At 42.6% G+C, this 25,478-nt stretch overlaps 1 protein-coding gene across 23 annotated transcripts in view; it reads right to left on the bottom strand.

Moving 5' to 3' along the window:
- The window catches only part of LOC126547761 (uncharacterized), a 48,469-nt gene extending 22,991 nt beyond the window's left edge, over positions 1 to 25,478 (bottom strand). Inside the window, exons 1-37 of one of the 23 annotated variants that reach the window (XM_072285380.1) lie at positions 25,462 to 25,478; positions 24,715 to 24,735; positions 23,870 to 23,890; positions 23,656 to 23,676; positions 23,554 to 23,574; positions 23,451 to 23,471; positions 23,340 to 23,375; positions 23,241 to 23,261; positions 23,129 to 23,149; positions 23,026 to 23,046; positions 22,914 to 22,934; positions 22,812 to 22,832; positions 22,701 to 22,736; positions 22,602 to 22,622; positions 22,490 to 22,510; positions 22,387 to 22,407; positions 22,275 to 22,295; positions 22,173 to 22,193; positions 22,062 to 22,097; positions 21,963 to 21,983; positions 21,851 to 21,871; positions 21,748 to 21,768; positions 21,636 to 21,656; positions 21,534 to 21,554; positions 21,423 to 21,479; positions 21,324 to 21,344; positions 21,221 to 21,241; positions 17,912 to 17,935; positions 17,800 to 17,820; positions 17,369 to 17,389; positions 17,261 to 17,281; positions 17,148 to 17,168; positions 16,006 to 16,026; positions 15,895 to 15,915; positions 15,783 to 15,803; positions 1,310 to 1,333; positions 882 to 905 (exon numbers count right to left, since the gene is read on the bottom strand). In XM_072285380.1, the coding sequence (XP_072141481.1) occupies positions 882 to 905; positions 1,310 to 1,333; positions 15,783 to 15,803; positions 15,895 to 15,915; positions 16,006 to 16,026; positions 17,148 to 17,168; positions 17,261 to 17,281; positions 17,369 to 17,389; positions 17,800 to 17,820; positions 17,912 to 17,935; positions 21,221 to 21,241; positions 21,324 to 21,344; positions 21,423 to 21,479; positions 21,534 to 21,554; positions 21,636 to 21,656; positions 21,748 to 21,768; positions 21,851 to 21,871; positions 21,963 to 21,983; positions 22,062 to 22,097; positions 22,173 to 22,193; positions 22,275 to 22,295; positions 22,387 to 22,407; positions 22,490 to 22,510; positions 22,602 to 22,622; positions 22,701 to 22,736; positions 22,812 to 22,832; positions 22,914 to 22,934; positions 23,026 to 23,046; positions 23,129 to 23,149; positions 23,241 to 23,261; positions 23,340 to 23,375; positions 23,451 to 23,471; positions 23,554 to 23,574; positions 23,656 to 23,676; positions 23,870 to 23,890; positions 24,715 to 24,735; positions 25,462 to 25,468 (853 nt within the window). In that variant the 5' untranslated portion in view covers positions 25,469 to 25,478. Of the gene's footprint in view, positions 1 to 881; positions 906 to 1,309; positions 1,334 to 15,782; positions 15,804 to 15,894; positions 15,916 to 16,005; positions 16,027 to 17,147; positions 17,169 to 17,260; positions 17,282 to 17,368; positions 17,390 to 17,596; positions 17,618 to 17,799; positions 17,821 to 17,911; positions 17,936 to 21,220; positions 21,242 to 21,323; positions 21,345 to 21,422; positions 21,480 to 21,533; positions 21,555 to 21,635; positions 21,657 to 21,747; positions 21,769 to 21,850; positions 21,872 to 21,962; positions 21,984 to 22,061; positions 22,098 to 22,172; positions 22,194 to 22,274; positions 22,296 to 22,386; positions 22,408 to 22,489; positions 22,511 to 22,601; positions 22,623 to 22,700; positions 22,737 to 22,811; positions 22,833 to 22,913; positions 22,935 to 23,025; positions 23,047 to 23,128; positions 23,150 to 23,240; positions 23,262 to 23,339; positions 23,376 to 23,450; positions 23,472 to 23,553; positions 23,575 to 23,655; positions 23,677 to 23,869; positions 23,891 to 24,714; positions 24,736 to 25,461 lie in introns of all 23 variants that reach the window. The other 22 variants (XM_072285381.1, XM_072285390.1, XM_072285394.1 and 19 more) reach the window with 22 other exon arrangements.

Below are 25,478 nucleotides of genomic sequence, written 5' to 3'. Positions count from 1 at the left end.
CTAAACCCTGGTCTGTTTGAAAATGCCCTAGCTAATATTACATAAGTACAACCCATTTTGTACCTGATATACGTTTATGTTAGCCATGTTAATACAGCTTTATTTCGTTATGTTTTATTCTTTATTGGTTACAGCAAATATTGCATAGGGAGAACCCACGTTTGTACATGCTACTTTTACACTAACCAAGTTATTCCTGTTTCATTCGTTATGTTTCACATACCGCTTTTATATATTATTTTTTCTGTTTATTTCTTGTTTCCCACTTTTCCCCCGTATTTCGCCTCTGAGGGTATATTAAATAAATAAATCAAATAAATGCAATCTCTCTCGCTTCATGCTCGCCAAAAGATGAGTTCCCTTGAAATTGCTACGAAGGTATCGGTGGGCTAGGTGCTTGGCCATTGTTGCTGTAGGGGCAGCGCCCCTTCACAGCATCTATAAACAATAAAATAGACGAACGTGGCGCTTATGTTTTCCTATTTCAATGTTTTTGTTACATATGTGCACATGTGCGCTTCATCTAGAAAACCACTGAACTGTTATTTGTATGCGGAACAGCACTGGGAAGGCACTTTCAATAGGCATAAAAACTGTATAGTACGAGACTCTCCATGAGTTACCATCACTTCTGGTCCTTAATGAAATAAGGAAATTTCATCGCACAGGTAACAGATTTGTAGCACACAAGTTTACGACAAAATTTTAATCATTGTCAATATAAAATGAAATGGGTGCACAGTTGTCATATACTTTCCAGCTCTATCTAAATTATCAAGACGGGGTCTGCTTCGTATCATGCATCGTGCAACAGCCCCTATCATGTGTATTAGCGCTAAACACGTAGCGTTTGAAAACATAGGAAATCGTCCATTACTTACCAGGACTTGACATCATTGCTAGCCCTTAAAAGGAATATAATTTTGTCATCAGTGAATAATTTTGTAGCACACATGTTTATACCAAACGTTTAATCAGCCTCACAATATAGTCAATTTCAAATAGATTTGAGGTTGTTGCTCGGGCAAGCCGGCACATTATAACACTCTTTCAGAGCCAGAGAACACGACGACAGGCAAGGGACACGACAGCGCTGCAGTGTGTTTCGTTTTCCTTCTGTCCTTTGTGCTGTTAAAGACTGTTCACATAGATCTGGAGTAAGTGGCAGCCTTTGCATAAAAACTACCAAGCTGCGATGTCCTTTGCTTCATGCTCTCCTCAAAGCCTTCCTTCAACTATTCTTTTACGTATAGCAGCACTGAGAAAGTGTCCTAAATTTTAAGAACAATAGAAATAATGCCAGGCTTACCACGAGTTAACATCATTTCTGGCCCTGAAGTAGAAGAAAATATTATTTTGTTATCAAACAGCTGCTAAATTTGCAGCGCACAGGTTTTCACCAACATTTTTATGAAGGATACGGGCTTGGACAAGCGGCTGTGATAGTGATGTCACGTACCGCACAAGAGTGACAGACTGTAACCAACGATGTGTGTGCCGTGTTATGTGCCCTCTATCTCTTCTCCCCATCTTTCATCCCCCCCATCCCGCTCCCATGTGTAGGGTAGCAAACCGGTTAGGCTAAACTGGTTAACCTCCCTGCCTTCCTTCTCCACTTTTTCCTTCCTTCCTTCCTTAATTAGGTCACTGTAGAATGAGTTTCCCGTCGACGAAGAAATGTAGTAGCCTTGCCACGGCAAACGTATTTATCAAGCGACGATTTCCGCCACATTACGATCGCGCAATGGTAAGTTACGTGGAACTGCCCTCGTTATGGCGCAAAAGCTGTAGGAACTTGAAAAGTTGCCCGATTTGGCTACATTGCGCCAATGTAGTTAATTATAAATGTTCACATTGGACAAAACCACTGTTTGGGAACTTCGGTACTTTTAAAGCAATATTCTGATAAAAACTGCATATACCCAAACCCCGCGACTGTTATGACAAAATAAAACTTCGGTGTACTACGCCTCTTGCGCAATCATCAATACTATTGTAACAAAGCATATTTGCTTGAGGAGGGCGATGCATCCTGAAGAATATTGATGATTGAGCCCACATTTAGGATGGGAGGAGGAGGAAACAAAGCGAGAGTGCAGGGATGTTAATCACAAATGCGTCTAGTTGGCTACCCTGCTCTGGTGGACGGGAAAGAAGGAAAGAGGAGATAGACAGAGGGAGGGCGGAATAAAGACGTGGTGAGCTCGCGCACGCACGCGGAGGGCCTGAGCATGTCAGGCGTTCACATAGGCTAGTCGCCCTCAAGAAAGACAAAAGTGCTTTCACGGCTTTGTGGGCCGACGAGCGATGCAGAAGGTGTTCAAGTAGTACCTGCACGGACAACGGCCAGTCGTCCAGTCGTCGCAATGCGATAGATAATGTTTGTCTTTCCGTCTTAAATCGATGACAGTGGCACAATAAATGTTCGATGTTATCTTCGCCACCACAGACATCGCACGCAGCACTGTCGGTAATTCTAATCAAAGTATAGTGTATGCTTTCGTAAAAGTCACTCCCAACCATAGCCGGTATAAAACCGATGCCTCACGTCGGTGAAGCCTGGGTGGCGATCGTAGTTGGAGCGAAGGGTTCAGTTCCTGCATTCTGGTCTAATGCAGGCCTAGCTTATCACACTGGGTACGAGCAGCAGCGCTCTTTCCCCAACGCGCTAGCAGCTTTCAGCGCGCATCTTCGTTCCTTATCAAACGCGAAGTCCTGGCTTTCAGCTTGCGTAAGGTACACAGCCTACTGCATGACGAGGTTTACGTTTGAGGCTGCTATTATTTCTGGCACACGGACGTGGTGTCCTGTGGTAGCTTTTCGTTCTTTAATTTTGTGGACTTTCCTTTCATCCAATAAAAGGAAACGCACAAGACCTAGATTGCCTCAAATGCTATTATCGCTCATTGACCGACATCGCCTTACCTCGTTAGGTACCTTATCATCATCTAAATCAATTTGAAGTTAGTCAAATAACCCAATTACGTAATCATTATAGCAAAATAAAAAAATCCTCCTGACTAGCACAAACAACGCCCACCTACGTACAATGATTACCGGTCGCGTAATGTACCTCGTTAATGTTTAATTCTTGGGGACATTTAGTTGAGAAAGTTGATATGTATTCTGTGCCCTCACAAAACAGGCACCGTCTCGTTAATTTTTCCTTAGAGCCTATGCCCTACCTCGGAACCCCTGAATAAACGGAGACGGTCTAATCAGCCTCTCCGTCTTCACATCTTCGTTGTGTTTGTCGGATCCATGTGGCCGCGAGTTTGCATGTGCACGGCGATTGATTTGTAGTACATTAAAAGCAAGTGGTTTATGTTTTACCGGGAATTCATTGCTATACTATATTTTCTGTTCAGTAGTCGAGGCCACATCGCTCTGCGGGTGGCAGATATGACGACCTTCGATGTTAACTGGTTGTGACAGTTTTCATTTCTAGGATCAAATGAAATTTATAATTAAACGAATTGTCGGGTTTTGCGCGCCCAAAACCATGATATAGTTATATGAGACATGCCGTAGCGGGGGACTCCGGATAAGTTTTGAGCACCTGGAGTTCGTCAACGTGCACACGATGCACAGCACACGGGCGCGAAAGCATTCTGTCCCCATCGAAATGCAGCCGCAATTCACCGGATGTGATCCCGCGCCCTCGGGTTTAAGAGATTGAATGAAACGCCGAGAGGGATGTTCCAGCGGAAGTATGTTGTCATGGGCAACAATACTCAGAATGAGGTTGGTTAAGCATATAAGAAGTGTTACCAGACTTGCGACAGTTAACATCACATTTTGTCTTCAAAAGTGCCGAATATCGTCTCCTTGCGAAACGATAACTAAGTTTGGGCACATTGCGTTGGGCCAAAGATTTTCCTGATAGCTTATAGTGCAGAATGAGTTTTTATATGGACCCCAAATCAGTGTATCCCAGTCACTGGAAAATAAAAAAAAAACATATTTTACTGAAAATAACTGCGTGCATTTTTATGTGAGCAATGTAACGTCAAGCACCAACAGCAGAATAGGATCACGACGAAGTACGGGTACCCTTTAGAGCACTTAAGTTAAACGTTTACCAACCTCCATAAGTGGAACAATTGTTCGTACATAAACCTGAGGTGTGGCTCTTGGCATGATGCTGTGTTTCATACATGACCGTGTGAAGCTCACATTCACAAATCTTGACAATAAACATTCAAAGTTACGGCTTTCGTACTATGTAACACGCTGTTCACATTCGAATCGATAATAGATTCGCTTCTGCGAGGCTTCGAATGGCCCACCTGTTTGTTTTACTTCGAAGGCGCGTGTTACCATGCAGACATCTTGAACGCGCTTATCAAACCCGAACAAATTTCGCGCCATGAAGCAATCCCCTGTGCCCGCCTCTATTCAAGACATTTGCAGATTCACTCATCAGCTTGTGTAACTACATCTATCGCTTTCTCCTAAATTTCAGCGACATCACCCGTCCACTCGCCGATCTTCTGATGAGGACGCACCTTTCCGATAGAGACCGCGACAAATCGACGCATTTTCACCACGCATACTTGGACCCGTCTGGTCCCATGTAAGTTGGCATGGCAGCATGCCCTCTAGCGTCAGCAAGGTCAAGACTGCTTCATAGCGCACGGCAGTCGTTTGTAGTGCCCAGCGCAGTTACTCGATTGCTGAGCCTGAATATCTTTCCCTTGTTTGGGCTTCGCCGAATTTCTGCCGTTATCTTCTTAGTTTCCTTTTTTGGGGGGGGCCCACAGACCACCACGCTTTCTGCTGAGTTTCACAAATGAAAGACCCTACGGGACCATTACCACGTGGGGCTTTTCGCTTGCAAGGATACTCGTAATCTCTCATGTACAAACTCGGTCACTTGCATGAAGACACGGACCGCTTGTCGAGATTTCTCGTCGATTCGTCTGACTTAAGCAACCCTGGCCGACACCCGACAACGATTAATTTCTTCTATCTACGACTTGCTTCGCTTAAGAGAAGACCAGTGCCGTGGACCGTCTCAGTTTCGGCATCTCTGTCGAATCGCACCGAACGTTTATATCGCCACAATGCGTATCGCCACAATGCGTGTCGCCACACTGCACATCGATGACCCTGAGGGACTGCTCGGGGTGCCCGCCACGAGCAGGCAGTTGGCAGCTGCGAGCTGTGCCTACGACGGAAAGACCACTGTCGCTTCCCGCTGTCTCTCTTCAGCCTATCGACGTCTCTGTGAAGCCATCCTTCCGAGTCGGACTCGGTCTGCTCAGCTCTTTTCCTTATTCAGCCAGCGTCAGGGTACCAATGGGCCACTAATGCATTGGGCCCACTACTTTCTTTACGATGTATAAAGCTTCTCGGACACTGCTTACCGGTCGCGCCCCTTCTTGTCTCGCATAATACATGACTCACAACACATTAGTTAACACTGCTTATTAGCAGTGCCCCCCCCCCCCCCGAACAAATGGGTTCACCAAGGCACTGAACTGCACGATAACCTACATGTTCTCGATGTATGTTTCCGACTCCCACGGCAAAGGGGGGGGGGGGGGGGGGGGGGGGGCTACGTACTTCTTGTTTTGTTGCATCGTCATATAATGAACCATATCATGGCACAACTGCCTGCGCACAGTTTTGTCTACTTGTTAGCCGCGAGTAGAACCAGCCGTGGACACCTTGTTTCCGGCCGCTCTACTCCCACCAACTGAGTACGATCAAGGTGCGATCGCACGGGGACTGCATCGCGCCTTATTGCCTGCGTCTGACTCACGATGTCGCTGGCTTAATAGCAGCTCTTGTACAACGCCGTCACTGAGATACATATTGCTTGCCTGGTTCCTTTGTCTTTCTTTAATCTCCATCTCGAAGAGCGATTTCCTCAGTCAAGCTACTAACATGCTACAAGAGTCCCTACCGCTGTTCGCACCGGCTCATCAACGTAACCTATGAGGCTGTCGAGGTCAAACAAAGGGCCGTCAGATCGCCCGCAGACAGATATTGTTCACGTCGTTCGACTAAAGCTACACATTTACAGCACTTAAGATTTGTCTCAGCTATCAAGCACCATGTTTAAAAAAGACAGATTTTATTCAAAGGTAAGCGGGGAGGTCAGCCTGAGCTAGTGTGCTTTGGTCTGCTACTTTGCACAAGGGGAAGAGGAGAAACGGAAGAAAAGAGGGGACGATTGATGACAAGTTCGAGGGATGCTGGGTGCACGATCTTGGTGCACTGTTATTGGCACGGGTCTCCATTGACGTTGTGGAAATATTCTAGAACATCCCTTAATGAAGACTGTCGGCATAGAATCCTTCATGGACGCAACTCAATATGGCCGCTCCGGTAAATTCCCGGTCACGGTGGTCAGCGAGAAGAGCGGTCTCGGTAGGCGATGTCACAGCCGACGTGGCAGAGCAGGTGGCGGTTTCGCTGGCGATGGAGGATTCTAAAAGGCCGTATATCTACACTGACTCATGCGCGGCCGTCAGGGCTTTCGCCTCCGGAATGGTTGCGAGACAGGCGGCGGCGCTTCTGAAAAGCCAGTCCAAAATGAATTCTGACCTCTTGCATTACATTACGTGGTTCCCCGCTCACGTGGGCGACGACGTGCTGTCGGACCGCTAGAACTCACGCGCCGCGACGGTGATGGGGCTTCATTGGATCCGGAGGAAATCGGCCCCAGCGACCCATTACTTACCTTCCATTAGATCGTCTCCCACTATAAAGAGGAACGTAGGTGCTTCCCACCTACACACCCACAACTACGTAGATCAAACGATCACGTTTAGGATGCTTCAGACGAGGTCATATCCCTTGAAGGTTTCCTAAGCAGGATTAACACAGAAACTGATCCACAGTGCTCGGATTGTGGGGAGGAGTTAATCACTCTAACTCCTATGCTCTGACAGCGGCCTGCATTACGGGATACGACACTCCCCAGCTAACAGGACTGGGACGAGGCCATATAGAATACCGAACTCAATATCCAGTCCACGGCCGTCTAGAGGACCCATGGAAGAGCGGAGAGGCTTGGCCTCCTGATTCTGACATGGAAGCAGCAAGCAGCAAGCCGGGGACCCCAACGGGTCTCCCCCGGCTAGTCCCTCAGGACCTCAATAAAGTTTGTTGTCTGTCTGTCTGTCCCTCAATAAAGAGTGTTACATATCTTGTCAAGCCACCACTGAAGCAATGGAAGGTCCTTAAAAATTTGCCGGCGATCAATACGCATCAAAAGGATAAACTGGGGATGGGCGTACGAAATTCGCACAAAATCAAGCTTCGTAAGTTGGAACAAAAGAGTTGCAATAAGCGGCTCAAGTATGGCAAGGGCATGTACATGGACTTACCAGCCGGCGTTTGAAACTCTGAAATAAACACGCGGGTTCCCTTAGTAGCTTCCTGCTACAAGACGGGCGGATGTCAATCTCTTTCATGAATATTCCTTCATCTTGCGTGCTTCCGCATAACAGATTTGCCATATTCACTGCCTCTGTGCTTCTAGTTGTCGATTAATTCACCCTCGCTCTGCAATCTGTTTCCTCGCTCTGATTCTCTAAGAGCGTTACTAACGAAGAGGATTCAGGTACCCCCAGCCAGTGTCCTCTTCGCTGGTACAGCTTCAGCCAATTAACGGTGGCCGAAATGGACTCTGGAGGGCAGCGAAGGCCATTCCACGTCTGAAGTTGCCGGTTACAAAGAATTACCACCTCGTGCTCTTGTTGCATGTGGGTGAATCGAATTAGTTTTATATTTCTGCCTGATGGACAACAGCACACGTGACAGGAGAGAAGGTTCGCCTAGAAGCTCCTCTCGATGGGACATTCTACGAGCCCTTCGGTGTCTGTGTCGTGAACGGTGCGTTGGAGCTTCTCTGTGCGTAGAAAGTTCTTCAGCCATCTTCCGAAGAGTGCTGATTTTCATTTTTAATCTTCGGGTATAGCATTGATCTTGATGCGGATGTAACCAACTGTATCTTGTTATCGTAAACCTGAAGAAGCTTCCAATAGCTTATTACGATAGCAATTATATGGACACTCCAAGCGCATTTCCACCGTCGCCATCGCTGTGAGGTTCCGTATAAAGTCCAAAGGCGCGAACACCGTCGCCGCGCGCCATGCGCTGTATGTGCGAGTGAAAGCGTGCGAAGGGAGCCGACGATGACGGCTCAATCTCGCACGCACGAAAGAGAAGAAAGCGGGCAGGAAGCGCGCCGTCCCCCGTCGTGCGCGGGGCACTCACGTTGCGAGGCGCCGGAGGGAGTGGAGAGAGGAGGCGGTGGCGTTCTACTCCGGCTGTAACGGCGCATGTGGCGCTTGCGCGCGGCCGCCCGGCCGTATCTTGAGAGCGACCTGCGTTGGGCGCAGTCTAGGTGCGTCGGCGGCTCGTAGCTTTGCGCGTGCCGTGTGATCTCGGCACTCTTCGTTGAAGCGATTGTCACTTCGCTCGCTGCTGCTGCCGCGTTTCCTCGCGCGAGCGTTTTGACAGCGAGTTTCCGCGGTCATTGAGCTAGATGTGCTCATGTTTCCTTGTTCGCGCGTGACACCATGTTTGTTAATTTAGTGTGCCTAAGTTTACTAGTTTATCCGACCAATCAAACTACTATCCTTACTTCATATCGCTTCCACTAATTTGATATCGCAATCAATGCTTCGCCTTTTGGGCCAAACCGCGACTTTTTGGTACTGTTTATAATTACACAGTTTGTAATGATTAACTGACGTTTAATTATTGCACTTAGTGTAAATATGTCAATATGTTTTGACATATTCGAAAAGATAATTTCCCATTGTTTGCGGCGCGCTGTCTCTTGCGTGAGCCTTCCTTTCGCGTTTAAAAGAAAACCTGTGAAATTGAAAACAAAAGCCGACTCTGCGCCCCGCTTGCACTCCGCAGCAGTGTTGCTCTCAAATACGCGGGGAACGAAATAATTTCGCCGTGTAATAGATGATTTCGACCATAATTCTGGCATGCTTAATTTCTTTGAGATGGCTCGTACATTTATGCCAACGCTGAGATTGGCCTTACACCATAGATCAATAAGTTGCGCTGCGATTATTGATACCTTGGCTTTGGCAGTACTCCTACCGCTTTCACAGACGGTTGTGTGCTCAGACGCAAGACTCGCCGATAGAAGAAATTTCAGGGCCATGCCAAGATAATATTATTGGGGTTTTACGTGCCAAAACCACGATTTTATTATGAGGCGCGCCTTAGCGGGGGGACTCCTGACTAAATAGGACCATCAGGGGTTCTTTAAAGTGCACCTAAATTTAAGTATACGGGTGTTTTCGCATTTCGCCCCCACTGAAATGCGGCTGCCGTGGCTGCGATTCCATCCCGCGACCTCGTGCTTAGCAGCCCAACGCCATAGCTACTAAGCAACCACAGCGGGTGCCCCCATGCCAAGATAAACACTCTGTGAAAGCAGTGCCATCGCTGCGTTCCTCATCCAACGCATTTAGTTCTTTTGCATAATGTCTGCGATCAACACTGCGGCAGCACGCAATCTGTTGGCGAAAAGGCGGAAGTGTCGGCTTTTTTTAATGTTTTGGACGCTTTCGTTAAACACGAAAAAAAGAGCCACGCGAGAGATAGCGCACTGCAAAGAATTAAAATTGATGTTTTAGAATGCATTCTAGACCTTACTGCTGACATAATTGCTTTAAGAGGAAGCTTTAGCTCGGGTGCTCCTATCTAAATACACGTAAAATGAGAATTTGTTTTTCTCGGCAACCGCTGCACTAAATTTGATGTGGCTTGTTGCATTTAAAAGAAAACTTTAAAATCTAGGGACTGTTAGTTTCAACGTTTCTATTGAGATTGTCAATTGAGATTGAAAATTTTCAGAAAACGAAACTATCAAGTCTACAACTCTGTAACTCAGCAATGAAAAATAATAGCCCAATTCTGTAAATTGCATCTAATAGTACATCTAAAGCAGACAAAATTGATATGTTACTCATGAATGTCAAAAAATTTAGTAATATGGAAATACAGCTTTTGCGGAACCCTTGTACACAACGTAACAAATTCACGTAAGATATAAATTGACATATAGAATTTGTCCGCTTTGAATGATCTAATGGATGCCGTTTACAGAACCACGATATCTATTCTTGATGTAGAGCTATGAATTTGTAAACTTCGTGCTTCTATATTTTTTAGCTTTCATATGTTTGAAAATCTTTTTCGTAAAATTCAGACCGTAAATCGAAATTCCGCTACCAACAGTAACTAGAATTTAACTTTCTCTCTCAAATACAACCAATTTCATTAAACTCAGTTAAGCGGTTATTTCAGAAAGCGTTTTTGCGTTTTACATGTATTTGAATAGGCCCCGTCGGAGTTGGGCCCGAGCTAAAGCTTCCTTTTAAGTTCAATAATTAAAACATGAAGAAACTCACAGGATCGTTACGAGTATGTTACGCGAATGTTCAAGCGCTGGCTGGGCGTGTGGGCTTGGCGTTTTCGCTTTCGATCTCGAGTTCACCGAATCGCTTGGGGGTCTGAAATTCCTACTTATTCCATCTCAAAAGAAGCTAACAAACACTGACACCAAGGACAACATAGGGGAAATTACTTGTGCTTGACCCCTCGGTTAACTTACTTGGCCCCTCGGTTAACGCCCTCTCTTCTCGTTTATTACATAACGAGGGTCTCGAATCCGGCAACATTGGTGCCTTCAGGTAGCATGTGTGGGTTTATTGACCAGTAGCCTTCTCCCAAAAAGATCACGTTCTCGTGACGCCTGCGGCAAAAAGGACGTTCCACGTCCGCCGCCAAGGTCTGTGAGTGGTGGCGCTGGCTAACACTCCCAGGGTTCTACTAGGACACATAAATACCCAGGAGAGTGGATGGGGAAACGGCGCCGTGGTAGCTCAATTGGTAGAGCATCGCACGCGAAATGCGAAGGTTGTGGGTTCAGTTCCCACCTGCGGCAAGTTGTTTTTTTCGTCCACTTTAATTTCCATTAATTTATCGCTTCTTTATTTCATTTATTAAGCACAAGTAATTTCCCCTATGTTGTCCTTGGTGTCAGTGTTTGTTGGCTGCTTATGATATGACTAATAAAAATCGGGGCCCTCGGTTAACCCCCCTTTCTTCTCGTTTGCCACTTATTCCATGACATTTAAGTGTGAAGGCTGTGTTATAGCGTTCTCGTTTGAACTATACTACACTCCTCTCCTATGCTCGAACGCTCGTGGGCTTTTTAAGCATACAGTGGCGCAGCCAAAGACAGTATGACGATGATGTTGGAATCGCACCGCTGGCCCGAGTTGTTGGGGTCTCGGTGCTGACGCCCGTTATTGCCAATGGGTCGCAAGCCCCAAGGGTAGCGTTGGCCTGGCGGCCTGGGGCACTGGAAGCATCCGAAGGTCCCGGCAAAGCATGAGAAGACTGGTAACAGAACAACTGGTTTATTCTAACATAGCAAAAGAGCGGCCGGTCAGGTCGACCGAAGTGGAGAGACGGGAGAGCACGTAACTCAACAGTACAAATCGGAGCCTCTCTCCTGGCGTCCGGGGGCAGCTGCTCTTATACTCTCGGCGTCGCGGTCCAAAAGGGAAGGTCACGGGATGAAGGTCACGGGACGGCGGAGCATGAGCCCACGACGGCGCGCACGGTCGAGCCGAGAGACCTGCTGAACCGAGTGCAGTGACGCATCGCCAACCCGCCCACACGACGGCGTGAACGGTTGAGCCGAGAGACCTCCAGGCTCCTCATTCGGGGAACTCCGCTGCCCGGCTGCCGCGCTTTGACAAGCGAGGGCACACACACACACACGCACACACGAAGACACGTGGCACTGAAACACGCCTGGACACGCTTGGCGGGTAGGCGTTGCGGCGGCGTCGAACGGGCCAAAATGTCCGCCGCTTTGAACAAAGCCCCGGCGTCCGTTGCATCCGCGCCGGCATTACCGCGCGTTGTAGGCGAAACGTAACAATGACGACACGAAGAAAATGTGATGACGAGTGTACGACAACGACTGTATGACGAAGTTGGAATGACCACGATGGAAAGACCACGGCGGCATCATGACAACGGTAAGACAACGAATACGTAACTACGAATGTACGACGACGATGGTATGACAACGGCGTCGCAATCACAATTGAATGACGACAGCGTGATTACGATGGAATGAAGAAGGTGGAATGACGTCGACGAAACAATGAAGGGGTTATGACAGCGAATATATGTCGACGATGGCGTGACTACGACGGCATGAAGACGTTTTTGTGACGACGACTATTTGGCGAGAATCTAATGACGACGAACACTAGAGGATGATGCCGTGAGACGAAGTGATGACGACTGTACGACTACAATGACCTGACGATGAAGATGATGGCGATGACACAAAACACAGCGGCATGACTCAGCACCATACATACTCAGCACCACATGACCATCGGCACATACCAGTGGGAACTGTAAAATGCACAATCTACGGAATCGGTACACTCCTGTAGACGGCGACAACGGTGCTGAACTGACTGACGAGCTCAGAAAAGCTAACGCTTCAAAATTGAGTTAATTAATTACTACGGAGAAATTAATTTCGAGCAATACCTAAACCTCAACAGTATGGCTTTCGGCAGGGTTGCTCAACTGAGCTTGCGGTTCTAACCTGCACCGATAAAGTCAAGAAGGCAATCGACCAAGGCTTGCTGGTTGGAAGCGTATCTATAGATTTAACAAAAGCTTTTGACACCATTAATCACAAAATTCTAATACATAAACTCGAATCTTACGGCATAACTGGCCCGCCACTTCAGTTTACTTATAGCTACCTAACCAATCGTACCCAAGTTGTTCAGATTGACGGCAAACTCTCATCTTCTAAGAACATATATCAAGACATACGTTCCTCAGGGCTCGATCCTTGGTCCGCTGCTGTTTCTACTATTAATTAATGGCCCACCTAATGTTCTGACCACTATTGACTGTATATTATATGCAGACGACACGACTATTTTTTCTTGCGCTAATAATGTCGACGAGCTACAGCGAAACGTTAACGTTGATCTGCATAACATAACTTCCTGGTGTCGAAAGAGCATGTTGCGCATCAATCCGCTAAAAAACGGTTTTTATGGTCTTTCATTCCTTCCCTACACTAATTTCGAAATCTATATCTGTGTGTCTTGACAGCAACTTAATACCAATATCTGATAGCGCAAAGTTTCTTGGCGTAGTTTTAGACAAGCATCTGAAATTAACTCTCCGTGCGCAGTCACTTGTCCGTAAGATTTCTTTTGGAATACGCGCCATAATCAAAACCCGCTCATATTTTCAGCCGCACATTATCCATTCCCGTTATCATGCACACATTCACAGCCATTTATCTTACTGCGTATCAGCCTGGGGTAATGCATTCCTCGCTCACCTCACCTAACTTCAACGCCTGCAGAATCAGGCGCTTCGTCTCATGACTTTCAGCCATTTCCTATTCAATTCAACGCCACTTTATTGCAGTTTAAACATTCATCCTCTTCACCAGCTTTTTCAGTTCAAGTTAACAATCGTGATCTATAACTCATTTCGTAATATTGCCCATATACATGGCTTTGTTGCTGAAACGTTTGTAAATACTAACACTACTAGGTTCTCTGAACTCGATAATCGTCTTTTACCTAAAGTGCGCACAAATTATGGTAAGTTCACTGCTAAATTTGCGGAAATAAAACGAATTCTATTCCACATGCCATTAAATCGTCCCCTACAGAGCATATATTCAAGAACCAAGTTAAGAAATATTTTATGCAGCAACTCTCTTCATCCTAACAACTGACTTTTGTGATTGTAATAATAATTCACCTGGGTATTATAGTATATGTTATATTACTTCTGTTTTTATTCTATTGTAAATTTGCATTACTTGTTCACTACAGAAGTTTTCTTCGTAATTTTTGTCTTACTAAACAGCTTCATATTCTTGTTTTTTCGCACTGTTCCTTATATTTATGAAATTGTCTGTAAAGTCACCGTAACCAATGCTTGATGTGTATCTCATTTTTTTTTTATTTTGTTCATGTATGGGAGTCCCTCTGACAGTTTCTCACTTTGGGACTCCCTGTGTAGTGCTAATTCTGTATACAATTCTTTGTAAAACTGACATCGTTGATGAATAAAACTTGAAACTTGAAATACTGGACGTTTCTTGATCTTGCGGCTAACAAAAAACGGTTCACTTCACCCGCGTAAGAGGCCTTGCAATATTTTTTTTTAACTTGGTGCATAGTAGCAGCGACAACTTACAAAACCCCCGCTGCTGCACGCTAACCGGCATTTTGTGCTAGGTGTTTTGCCCGAGTGAAGTTCAGCGAGAACGTACACAACCAAAACGTTTGCAAAACACCAGAGAGAGAACGCCTTCTTTCGTTACTGCACTCATTTATATATATCAAAGTAAGAAAATTCGCAAGGAAGAATAATTACATACACATAGCCTGTTGTAGATCACGCCTCAGTGGAAAAATATAAAATCCTTTTTTTATTACGCTCATTCTATTTCCCAAAATAAACAAACTCTAAACTCAAAAGACACGCTATCACATAACAGACATACCATCTGTGATGGCTTACTGGAAATAAACTCAAATAAATTATATTTCTTTCCTTCGCTTATAATACTTAATGAGAAAAGTAAACCCAAAAGGCAGACTAAATTTACCTACCTCTAGTGCCATCTGAGCTAGCTTTGCGTAAAATGTCAATTGTTTTTCTCATCGCATGTATAAACAGAAAACGCAAATTCAAAAGCCAGGCAGCCTTCATCCACCTGGCATTTTATCAGTGTTGGCTTTGTGGCAAAGATTCAAATACAATGATTCATCGCAGCAAACGTTATACTCAATACAAAAACGCAGTTCAGTAGGAAAATTTCGCGTACCTGGCTTCTCATTAGTGTGAGCTTTAGGGAAAAAATTGAAAACCGATCGATTCACCTCTACACTACTTAAACTCGATCAAATAACTTAATTTAATAGACATACTTAACATACCTGGCATCCCATCGGTGTGGGCTTCGTGGAAAATATGAAACGCATATTGATTCATTGCCGCAGTCACTATAGGTAATTACAAAGCTGCATTCAATAAATAGCCAGAGATCACGTACCTGCCATCCCAGTGGTTGTGGATTTGTGGCAAAGATTGAAAACAGAGTGATTCATTGCAGCACACGTTATACTGAATAAAGAAACATAACATAATCGACAGATTTCACGTACCTGACATCTCATTCGCGTGCGCTTTCGAGAAAAAAATTCATAACAGACTGACTTATCCCTACATTTTTAAGCTCAACAGAATAACTTATTTCAATAGACACACTTAACGTACTTGGCATCGCATCAACTTCGGCTTCATGCAAAATATTGAAAACATAATGGTTCATTTCCACAGTCAGTATAGTTAATTGGATTTCACGTACCTGCCATCCCATCCACTGTGACATTGTGGCACAGATTGAAAACACAATGATTCATTGCAGCACACGTTATACTCAATAAACAAACGTAATACAATAGACAGATTTCACGTACCGGGCTTCACATTCTTGTGAGCTTCTGGGAAAAAAATTTAAAACGGACATTCATCCCTACACTTCTTATACTCAACGGAATAAATTATTTCAATCGACATACTTAACGTACTTGGCATCATGTCGGTGTGGGCTTCGTGCAAAATATTGAAAACATATTGATTCATTGCCGCAGCCATTACAGTTAATTGTTAATTGGAAAACTGAATTCAACAAATAGAAAGCTTTCACGTACCTGCCATTTCAGCGGTTGTGGCTTTGAGGTAAAGATTGAAAACAGAGTGATGCATTGTAGCACACGTTTTACTGAATAAAGAAACGTAATACAATAGACAGATTTCACGTACCGGGCTTCTCATTCGTGTGAGCTTCAGGGAAAAAAATTGAAAACAGGCATTCATCACTACACTTCTTATACTCGACGGAATAACTTAATTCAATATGCATACTTAACGTACCCGGCATCCCATCGGTGTGGGCTTCGTGAAAAATATGGAAAGCATATTGATTCATTGCCACAGTCATTATAGCTGATTGCAAAACTGAATTCAATAAATAGACAGAGTTCACGTACCTGCCATACCAGCGGTTGTGGCTTTGTGGCAAAGATTGAAAACAGAGTAAATCATTGCAGCACATGTTATACTGAGTAAAGAAACGTAATATAATAGACAGATTTCACGTACCTGGAATCTCATTCGCGTGAGCTTTCGAGAAAAAAAGTCAGAACAGACCGACTTCTCCCTACACTTTTTGTACTGAATGGAATAACTTATTTCAATAGACATACTTAACGTACTTGGCATCACATTGGTGTGGGCTTCGTGCAAAATATTGAAAACAGAATGATTCATTGCCACAGTCATTATCAATAATTGGAAAATGTAATTCAAGAAATAGACTGATTTCACGTACCTGCCATCCCAGCGGCTTTGGCTTTGTGGCAAAGATTGAAAACACAATGATTCATTGCAGCACACGTTATACTCAATACAAAAACGTAATTCAGTAGAAAGCTTTCACGCACCTGGCTTCTCATTCGTGTGAACTTTAAGGAAAAAAATTTAAAACAGACACTCAACCCTACACTTCTTATACTAAAGGGAATAAATTAATTCAATCAACATACTTAACGTACTTGGCATCACGTCGGTGTGGGCTTCGTGCAAAATATTCAAAACATATGGATTCATTCCCGCAGTCATTATAGTTAATTGTTAATTGTAAAACTGAATTCAATAAATAGAAAGATTTCACGTACCTGCCATCCCAGCGGTTGTGGCTTTAAGGTAAATATTGAAAACAGAGTGATGCATTGTAGCACACGTTTTGCTGAATAAACAAACGTAATACAATAGACAGATTTCACGTACCGGGCTCCTCACTCGTGTAAGCTTCAGGAAAAAAAATTGAAAACAGGCATTCATCACTACACTTCTTATACTCGACGGAATAACTTAATTCAATATGCATACTTAACGTACCCGGCATCCCATCGGTGTGGGCTTCGTGAAAAATATGGCAAGCATATGGATTCATTGCCACCGTCATTATAGCTGATTGCAAAACTGAATTCAATAAATAGACAGAGTTCACGTACCTGCCATACCAGCGGTTGTGGCTGTGTGGCAAAGATTAAAAACACAATGATTCATTGCAGCATACGTTATACCAAAATACAAAAACGTAATTCAGTAGAAAGATTTCACGTACCTGGCTTCTCATTTGTGTGAGCTGTAGGGAAAAAATTAAAAACAGACTAACTCACCCCTACAGTTCTTAAACTCCGTCAAATAAAATTTAATAGACATACTAACGTACTTGGCATATCATCGGTGTGGGCTTCGTGGAAAATATGAAAAGCATATTGATTCATTGCCGCAGTCACTATAGGTAATTACAAAGCTGTATTCAATAAATAGAAAGAGATCACGTTCCTGCCATCCCAGCGGTTGTGGATTTGTGACAAAGATTGAAAACTGAGTGATTCATTGCAGCACACGTTATGCTGAATAAAGAAACATAACATAATCGACAGATTTCACGTACCTGACATCTCATTCGCGTGCGCTTTCGAGAAAAAAAATCATAACAGACTGACTTATCCCTACATTCTTAAACTCAACAGAATAACTGCTTTCAATAGACACACTTAACGTACTTGGCATCACATCGGGTTCGGCTTCATGCAAAATATTGAAAACATAATAGTTCATTTCCACAGTCAGTATAGTTAATTGGATTTCACGTACCTGCCATCCCATCCACTGTGGCTTTGCGACAAAGATTGAAAACACAATGATTCATTGCAGCACACGTTATACTGAATAAACAAACGTAATACAATAGACAGAATTCACGTACCGGGCTTCTCATTCGTGTGAGCTTCTGGGAAAAAAATTTAAAACGGACATTCATCCCTACACTTCTTATACTCAACGGAACAAATTAATTCAATCGACATACTTAACGTAATAGTCTAGAGGAATTTGACATCCCACATTTGATATAAAGAAGTAAAGAAAGCCTTGGGAGCTATGCAAACGGGGAAGGCAGCTGGGCAGGATCATTTAACAGCAGATTTGTTAAAGGAAGGTGGGCAGATTGTTGTAGAAGAACTGGCCACCCTGCATACGCAATGCCTCATGACCTCGAGCGTACCGGAATCTTGGAAGAACGCCAACATAACCTTAAGCCATAAGAAAGGGGACGCGAAAGACGAAAAATTATAGACCGATAAGCCTACTGTCCGTTGCCTACAAAGTATTTACTAAGGTAATCGCAAATAGAATCAGGAACACCTTAGACTGCTGTAAACCAAATGACCAGGCAGAGTTTCGTAAAGGCTACTCAACAATAGACCACATTCACACTATAAATCAGGTGATAGAGAAATATGCGTAATATAACCAACCCGTATAATAGCTTTCATTGATTACGAGAAAGCGTTTGATTCAGTCGAAGCCTCAGCACTCATGAAAGCATTACGGAACCAAAGTGTAGGCGAGCCGTATGTAAAAATACTGAAAGATATCTATAGCGGCTCCACAGCCACCGTAGTCCTCCATAAAGAAAGCAGCAAAATCCCAATAAAGAGGGGCGTCAGACAGGGAGTTACGATCTCTCCAATGCTGTTCACAGCGTGTTTACAGGAGGTATTCAGAGACCTGGATCGGGAAAAATTGGGGATAACAGGTCATGGAGGATACCTTAGTAACTTGCGATTCGCTGATGATATTGCCTTGCTTAGTAAGTCAGGGGACCAATTGCAATGCATGCTCACTGACCTGGACAGGCAAAGCAGAAGGGTGGGTCTGAAAATTAATCTGCAGAAAACTAAAGTAATGTTTAACAGTCTCGGAAGGGAACAGCAGTTTACGATAGGTAGCGAGGCACTGGAAGTGATAAGGGAATACATCTACTTCGGGCAGGTAGTGACCGCGGATCCATATCATGAGACTGAAAAATCAGAAGAATAAGAATGGCGTTTGGCAGGCATTCTCAGATCATGAACAGCATGTTGCCATTATCCCTCAAGAGAAAAGTGTATAACAGCTGTGTCTTACCAGTACTCACGTACGGGACAGAAACCTGGAGGCTTACGAAAAGGGTTCTACTTAAATTTAGGACGACGCAACGAGTTATGGAAAGAAGAATGATAGGTGTAACGTTAAGGGATGAGAAAAGAGCAGATTGTGTGAGGGAAAAAACGCGAGTTAATGACATCTTAGTTGAAATCAAGAAAAGGAAATGAGCATGGGCAGGGCACGTAATGAGGAGGGAAAATAAGCGATAGTCATTAAGGGTTACGGACTGGATTCCAAGAGAAGGGAAGCGCAGCAGGGGGCGGCAGAAAGTTAGGTGGACGGATGAGATTAAGAAGTTTGCAGGGACAACATGGCCACAATTAGCACATGACCGGGGTAGTTGGAGAAGTATGGGAGATGCCTTTGCCCTGCAGTGGGCGTAGCCAGGCTGCTGCTACTGCTGCTGCTGCTGCTGCTGATGATGATGATGATGATGACCACGATGATCACGACGACGACGACTTAACGTACTTGACATGACATCGGCATGGGCTTGGCGGAAAATATTGAAAACATATTGGTTCATTGCCGCTGTCAATATAGTTTATTGGAAAATTCAATTCAATAAATAGACATAATTCACATACCCGTCATCTCAGCTGTTTCGGCTTTGCGGCAAAGATTGTAAACACAATGATTCATTGCAGCACACGTTATACTCAATACAAAAACGTAATTCAGTAGAAAGATTTCACGTACTTAGCATCTCATTCGCGTGAGCTTTCGAGAGAAAAATTAAAAACAAGCTGATTTATCCCTACACTTTTTATACTCAGCGGGGTAACTTAATTCAATAGACATACTTAACGCACCTGGCATCACATCGGTTGGTGTTTCATGCAAAATATTACAAACGTGTTGATTGATTACTTCAATCATCATATTAATGGGAAAGCTTAGTTCAATAAAGTCAGATTACACGTTGGCACCTGGCATGTCATCAGTGTTGCCTAGGAGAAAGATTGAAAATAGATTGAATCATCGCTACATTTGCGATAATGAATGGAATAACTTAATTTTAAGAAAATGGCCATAATTTATCTATGACGACTATACAATTATGCGAATAGCACACACGCGTCATATGTGAGGCGTGTACTTCAGGTGGGATGCTGTCCCACGCTTCTGTCTTGGCACGATGCGTCATTTAACGCCGCCGCCGCCGCAAATTCCGCGTGAAGTCTAAGCGTGGCCTCCTAGATTCGTGGCGTGCCAATGCGTGTGAACAAAGAGCATAATTGCATCCCACCCTGCTGGCATTCATGGTGCAGTGTGCTAAACCGCCGGGCTGCTTGCTTGCTGAACCCGTGCAAAGCGGGTTCAATTCCTGCCAGCGCAACAAAAAAGTGTAGTATTTTCAGATGGCGCTGCCTTCGAAATTGGCCGACTTTTCTAGAAACAATATTCGGCATCGGTCCAAGAAAACAACTTAATAGGTTACATGGCAGGAAAAAAAACAAGTGTGACAATACGAAGAGTAATTCGCGTTATTAGACATTATATATATGTGTGTGTGTCTGGCACCTCATCACTGTTGGCCTTGTGGGAAAGATTAAAAATAGATTGATTCATTGCTGCACTCAATACAGTTCAGGAAATTATTTAGTTCAATAGAAAAATTTCGCTTGCCCGGCATCTAAACGGTACAGCTATTGTGGTAAAGAGTGAAAACAGATTGATTGTTTGCTTAAGTCATCATTAAAAAACCGAAAGACTTGAATAAAGAAACAAACTAATTTTACGTACCTGGCATGCAGCCCGTATTGGCCTTGGGTGAAACACCGAAAACAGGTTGATTCATCGCTACACTTGTGATACTTAGCGGAATAGCTCAAATCAATACACAGATTTCACCTACTAGGCAACTCATCGGTGCGGTCTTCATGAAAAATATTCAAAGCAGATTGGTTCTTCGCTGCAGTGAATAAAGTTCACAGAAAAACCTGACACAATTAAACGAGAGATTTCATGTACTTTGCCTGCCCTTGGTGCTGGATTTAGGGAAAAGATTGAAAACAGATTGATTCATCACTGCACTCGTTATGGTTAACAAAATAGTTTCATTCAATAGACAGATTTCACGTACCTGGCATCCTACTGGTGTTGGCTATGTAGACAATACATCAATTACTTGCTGCGCACTTTATTCTGAATAGAATAATTTCATTCAATAGAGAGATTTCACGTACCTGGCATCCTATTGGTGTTGGCTATGTAGAAAATATAATAATTGTTGCACTCTTTATTTTCAACAGAATAATTTAATTCAGCGGACAGATTTCACGCACCTGGCTTTTCATCGCTGTTGGCTATATTGTAGATATTTAAAACGGAGTGATTCATCGCTGCACTCCATATGGTTAACAAAATCATTTCCTTCAATTACAGATTTCACGTACCTGGCATCCTATCGGTGTCGGCTATGTAGAAAGTAAAATAATTAATTCCTGCACTCTTTATTTTCAACGGAAAAATTTATTTGAATAGACAGATTAACGTACCTGGCGTTTCATTGGTGTTGGCTATGCGGAAAACGTTGGAAGCAGAGTGAATTATCACTGCACTTATTATGGTTACCAAAGTAATTTCATTCAATACAAAGATTTCACGTACCTGGCATCCTACTGGTGTCGGCTATGTAGAAAATATATTAATTACTTGCTGCGCACTTTATTCTGAATAGAATAATTTAATTCAATGAACAGATTTCACGTACCTGGCATTTCATTGGTGTTGGCTATGTGGAAAAGATAGGAAGCAGAGTGATTCATCACTGCACTCGTTATGGTTAACAAAATAATTTCATTCAATAGAGAGATTTCACGTACCTGGCATCCCATTGGTGTTGGCTATGTAGAAAATATATTAATTGCTGCACACTTTATTTTCAACAGAATAATTTAATTCAATGGACAGATTTCACGCACCTGGCTTTTCATCGCTGTTGGCTATTTTGTAGATATCTAAAACGGAGTGATTCATCGCTGCACTCCATATGGTTAACAAAATCATTTCCTTCAATTACAGATTTCACGTACCTGGCATCCTATCGGTGTCGGCTATGTAGAAAGTAAAATAATTAATTCCTGCACTCTTTATTTTCAACGGAAAAATTTATTTGAATAGACAGATTAACGTACCTGGCGTTTCATTGGTGTTGGCTATGCGGAAAACGTTGGAAGCAGAGTGAATTATCACTGCACTTATTATGGTTACCAAAGTAATTTCATTCAATACAAAGATTTCACGTACCTGGCATCCTACTGGTGTCGGCTATGTAGAAAATATATAAATTACTTGCTGCGCACTTTATTCTGAATAGAATAATTTAATTCAATGAACAGATTTCACGTACCTGGCATTTCATTGGTGTTGGCTATGTGGAAAAGATAGGAAGCAGAGTGATTCATCACTGCACTCGTTATGGTTAACAAAATAATTTCATTCAATAGAGAGATTTCACGTACCTGGCATCCCATTGGTGTTGGCTATGTAGAAAATATATTAATTGCTGCACACTTTATTTTCAACAGAATAATTTAATTCAATGGACAGATTTCACGCACCTGGCTTTTCATCGCTGTTGGCTATTTTGTAGATATCTAAAACGGAGTGATTCATCGCTGCACTCCATATGGTTAACAAAATCATTTCCTTCAATTACAGATTTCACGTACCTGGCATCCTATCGGTGTCGGCTATGTAGAAAGTAAAATAATTAATTCCTGCACTCTTTATTTTCAACGGAAAAATTTATTTGAATAGACAGATTAACGTACCTGGCGTTTCATTGGTGTTGGCTATGCGGAAAACGTTGGAAACAGAGTGAATTATCCCTGCACTTATTATGGTTACCAAAGTAATTTCATTCAATACAAAGATTTCACGTACCTGGCATCCTACTGGTGTTGGCTATGTAGAAAATATATTAATTACTTGCTGCGCGCTTTATTCTGAATAGAACAATTGAATTCAATGAACAAATTTCACGTACCTGGCATTTCATTGGTGTTGGCTATGTGGAAAAGATAGGAAGCAGAGTGATTCATCACTGCACTCGTTATGGTTAACAAAATAATTTCATTCAATAGAGAGATTTCACGTACCTGGCATCCCATTGGTGTTGGCTATGTAGAGAATATATTAATTGCTGCACACTTTATTTTCAACAGAATGATTTGATTCAATGGACGGATTTCACACACCTGGCTTTTCATCGCTGTTGGCTATTTTGTAGATATCTAAAACGGAGTGATTCATCGCTGCATTCCATATGGTTAACAAAATCATTTCCTTCAATTACAGATTTCACGTACCTGGCATCCTATCGGTGTCGGCTATGTAGAAAGTAAAATAATCAATTCCTGCACTCTTTATTTTCAACGGAAAAATTTATTTGAATAGACAGATTTCACGTACCTGGCCTTTCATTGGTGTTGGCTATGTAGAAGGTATATTTATTAATTGGTGCACTTCTTATTTTGAACCGAATATTTTATGCAATGGACAGATTTCACGTACCTGGCATTTCAGCGCTTTTGACTATTTGGAAAAGATTGAAACCAGAGTGATTCATCGCTACACTCATTATGGCTAACATAATAATTTCATTCAATATACAGATTTCGCATACTAGGCATTCTATTGCTATTGGCTATGTAGAAAATATATTGATTAATTACCGCACTCTTTATCTTCAGCGGAAAGATTATTTGAATAGACAGATTTCACATACCTGGCATTTCATTGGTGTTGGCTATATGAAAAACATTGGAAGCAGAGTGATTCATCGTTGCACTCATGGCTGCCAAAATTATTCCATTCAATACAAATATTTCATGTAGCTGGCATACTACTTGTGCTGACTTTGTAAAAAATACATTCATTAATTGGTGCACTCTTTATTTTGATCTGAATTTTTTAATCCAATAGACAGATTTCATGTACCTGGCATTTCATCGGTGTTGACTATTTGGAAAAGATTGAAACCAGAGTGATTCATCGCTACACTCATTATGGCTAACATAATAATTTCATTCAATATACAGATTTCGCATACTAGGCATTCTATTGCTATTGGCTATGTAGAAAATATATTGATTAATTACCGCACTCTTTATCTTCAGCGGAAAGATTATTTGAATAGACAGATTTCACATACCTGGCATTTCATTGGTGTTGGCTATATGAAAAACATTGGAAGCAGAGTGATTCATCGTTGCACTCATGGCTGCCAAAATTATTCCATTCAATACAAATATTTCATGTAGCTGGCATACTACTTGTGCTGACTTTGTAAAAAATACATTCATTAATTGGTGCACTCTTTATTTTGATCTGAATTTTTTAATCCAATAGATAGATTTCATGTACCTGGCATTTCATCGGTGTTGGCTATATAGAAAAGATTGAAGACAGATTTCTCTTTGCAAGTGTTATGGTTAACAAAATAATTTAATTCAATAGACAAATTTCAGGTACCTAGCATGATATTGGTGTAGGCTATGTATAAAATATATTAATAGCTCCATTCGTTATATTCAAGAGAATAATTTAATTCAATTGAGATATTTCACGTACCGGGCACTTCATCGTTATTGGCTATGTAGAAAAGGAAAAGTTTGAAAACAGAGTGAATCATTGCTGCACTCATTATGATTAAAAATATTTTCTTTCAATAGACAGATTTCAGGTACCTGGCATGCTATTGGTGTGGGCTCCGTAAAAAATATGTTAATTGCTCCACTCTTTGTGTTCAATAGAATAATTTAATTCAATACACAGATTTCATGTACCGGGCATTATGTTGTTGATGGCTATTTCGAAAAGATTTAAAACAGTGATTCATTACTGCACTCATTGTGATTAACAAAATAATTTCACTCAATGGAGAGATTTCACGTACCTGGCATCCTATTGGTATTGGCTAGGCAAAAATATATTGTTTAATTTCCGCACTCTTTATTTATGACGGAAAAATTTATTTCAGTAGACAGATTTAACGTGCCTGGTATTTCATCGGTGTTGGCGATGCACAAAAAATTGGGAGCAGAGTGATTCATCGCTGCACTCCATTATGGTTAACAAAATAATTCAATTCAACAAACAGATTTCGCGTACATGGCATTCTATTGGCGTTGGCTACGTGAAAAATATATTGATTAATTGATGTACTCGTTTACTTTCAACAGACTAATTTAATTCAGTACACAGATTTCACGTTCCCGACATCCTATTGGTGCTGGCTATGTAGAATATATATTGATTAACTGCTGCACTCTTTACGTTCAACGGAAAAGTTTATTTCAGTAGAGAGATTTCACGTACCTGACATTTCATCGGTG

Source organism: Dermacentor andersoni, chromosome 1 (genome assembly GCF_023375885.2).
Source record: "Dermacentor andersoni chromosome 1, qqDerAnde1_hic_scaffold, whole genome shotgun sequence".
Classification (NCBI taxonomy): domain Eukaryota; kingdom Metazoa; phylum Arthropoda; class Arachnida; order Ixodida; family Ixodidae; genus Dermacentor; species Dermacentor andersoni.
The sequence above is the reverse complement of the archived record's forward strand: the minus strand, read 5'-3'. Positions and strand labels throughout refer to the sequence as shown.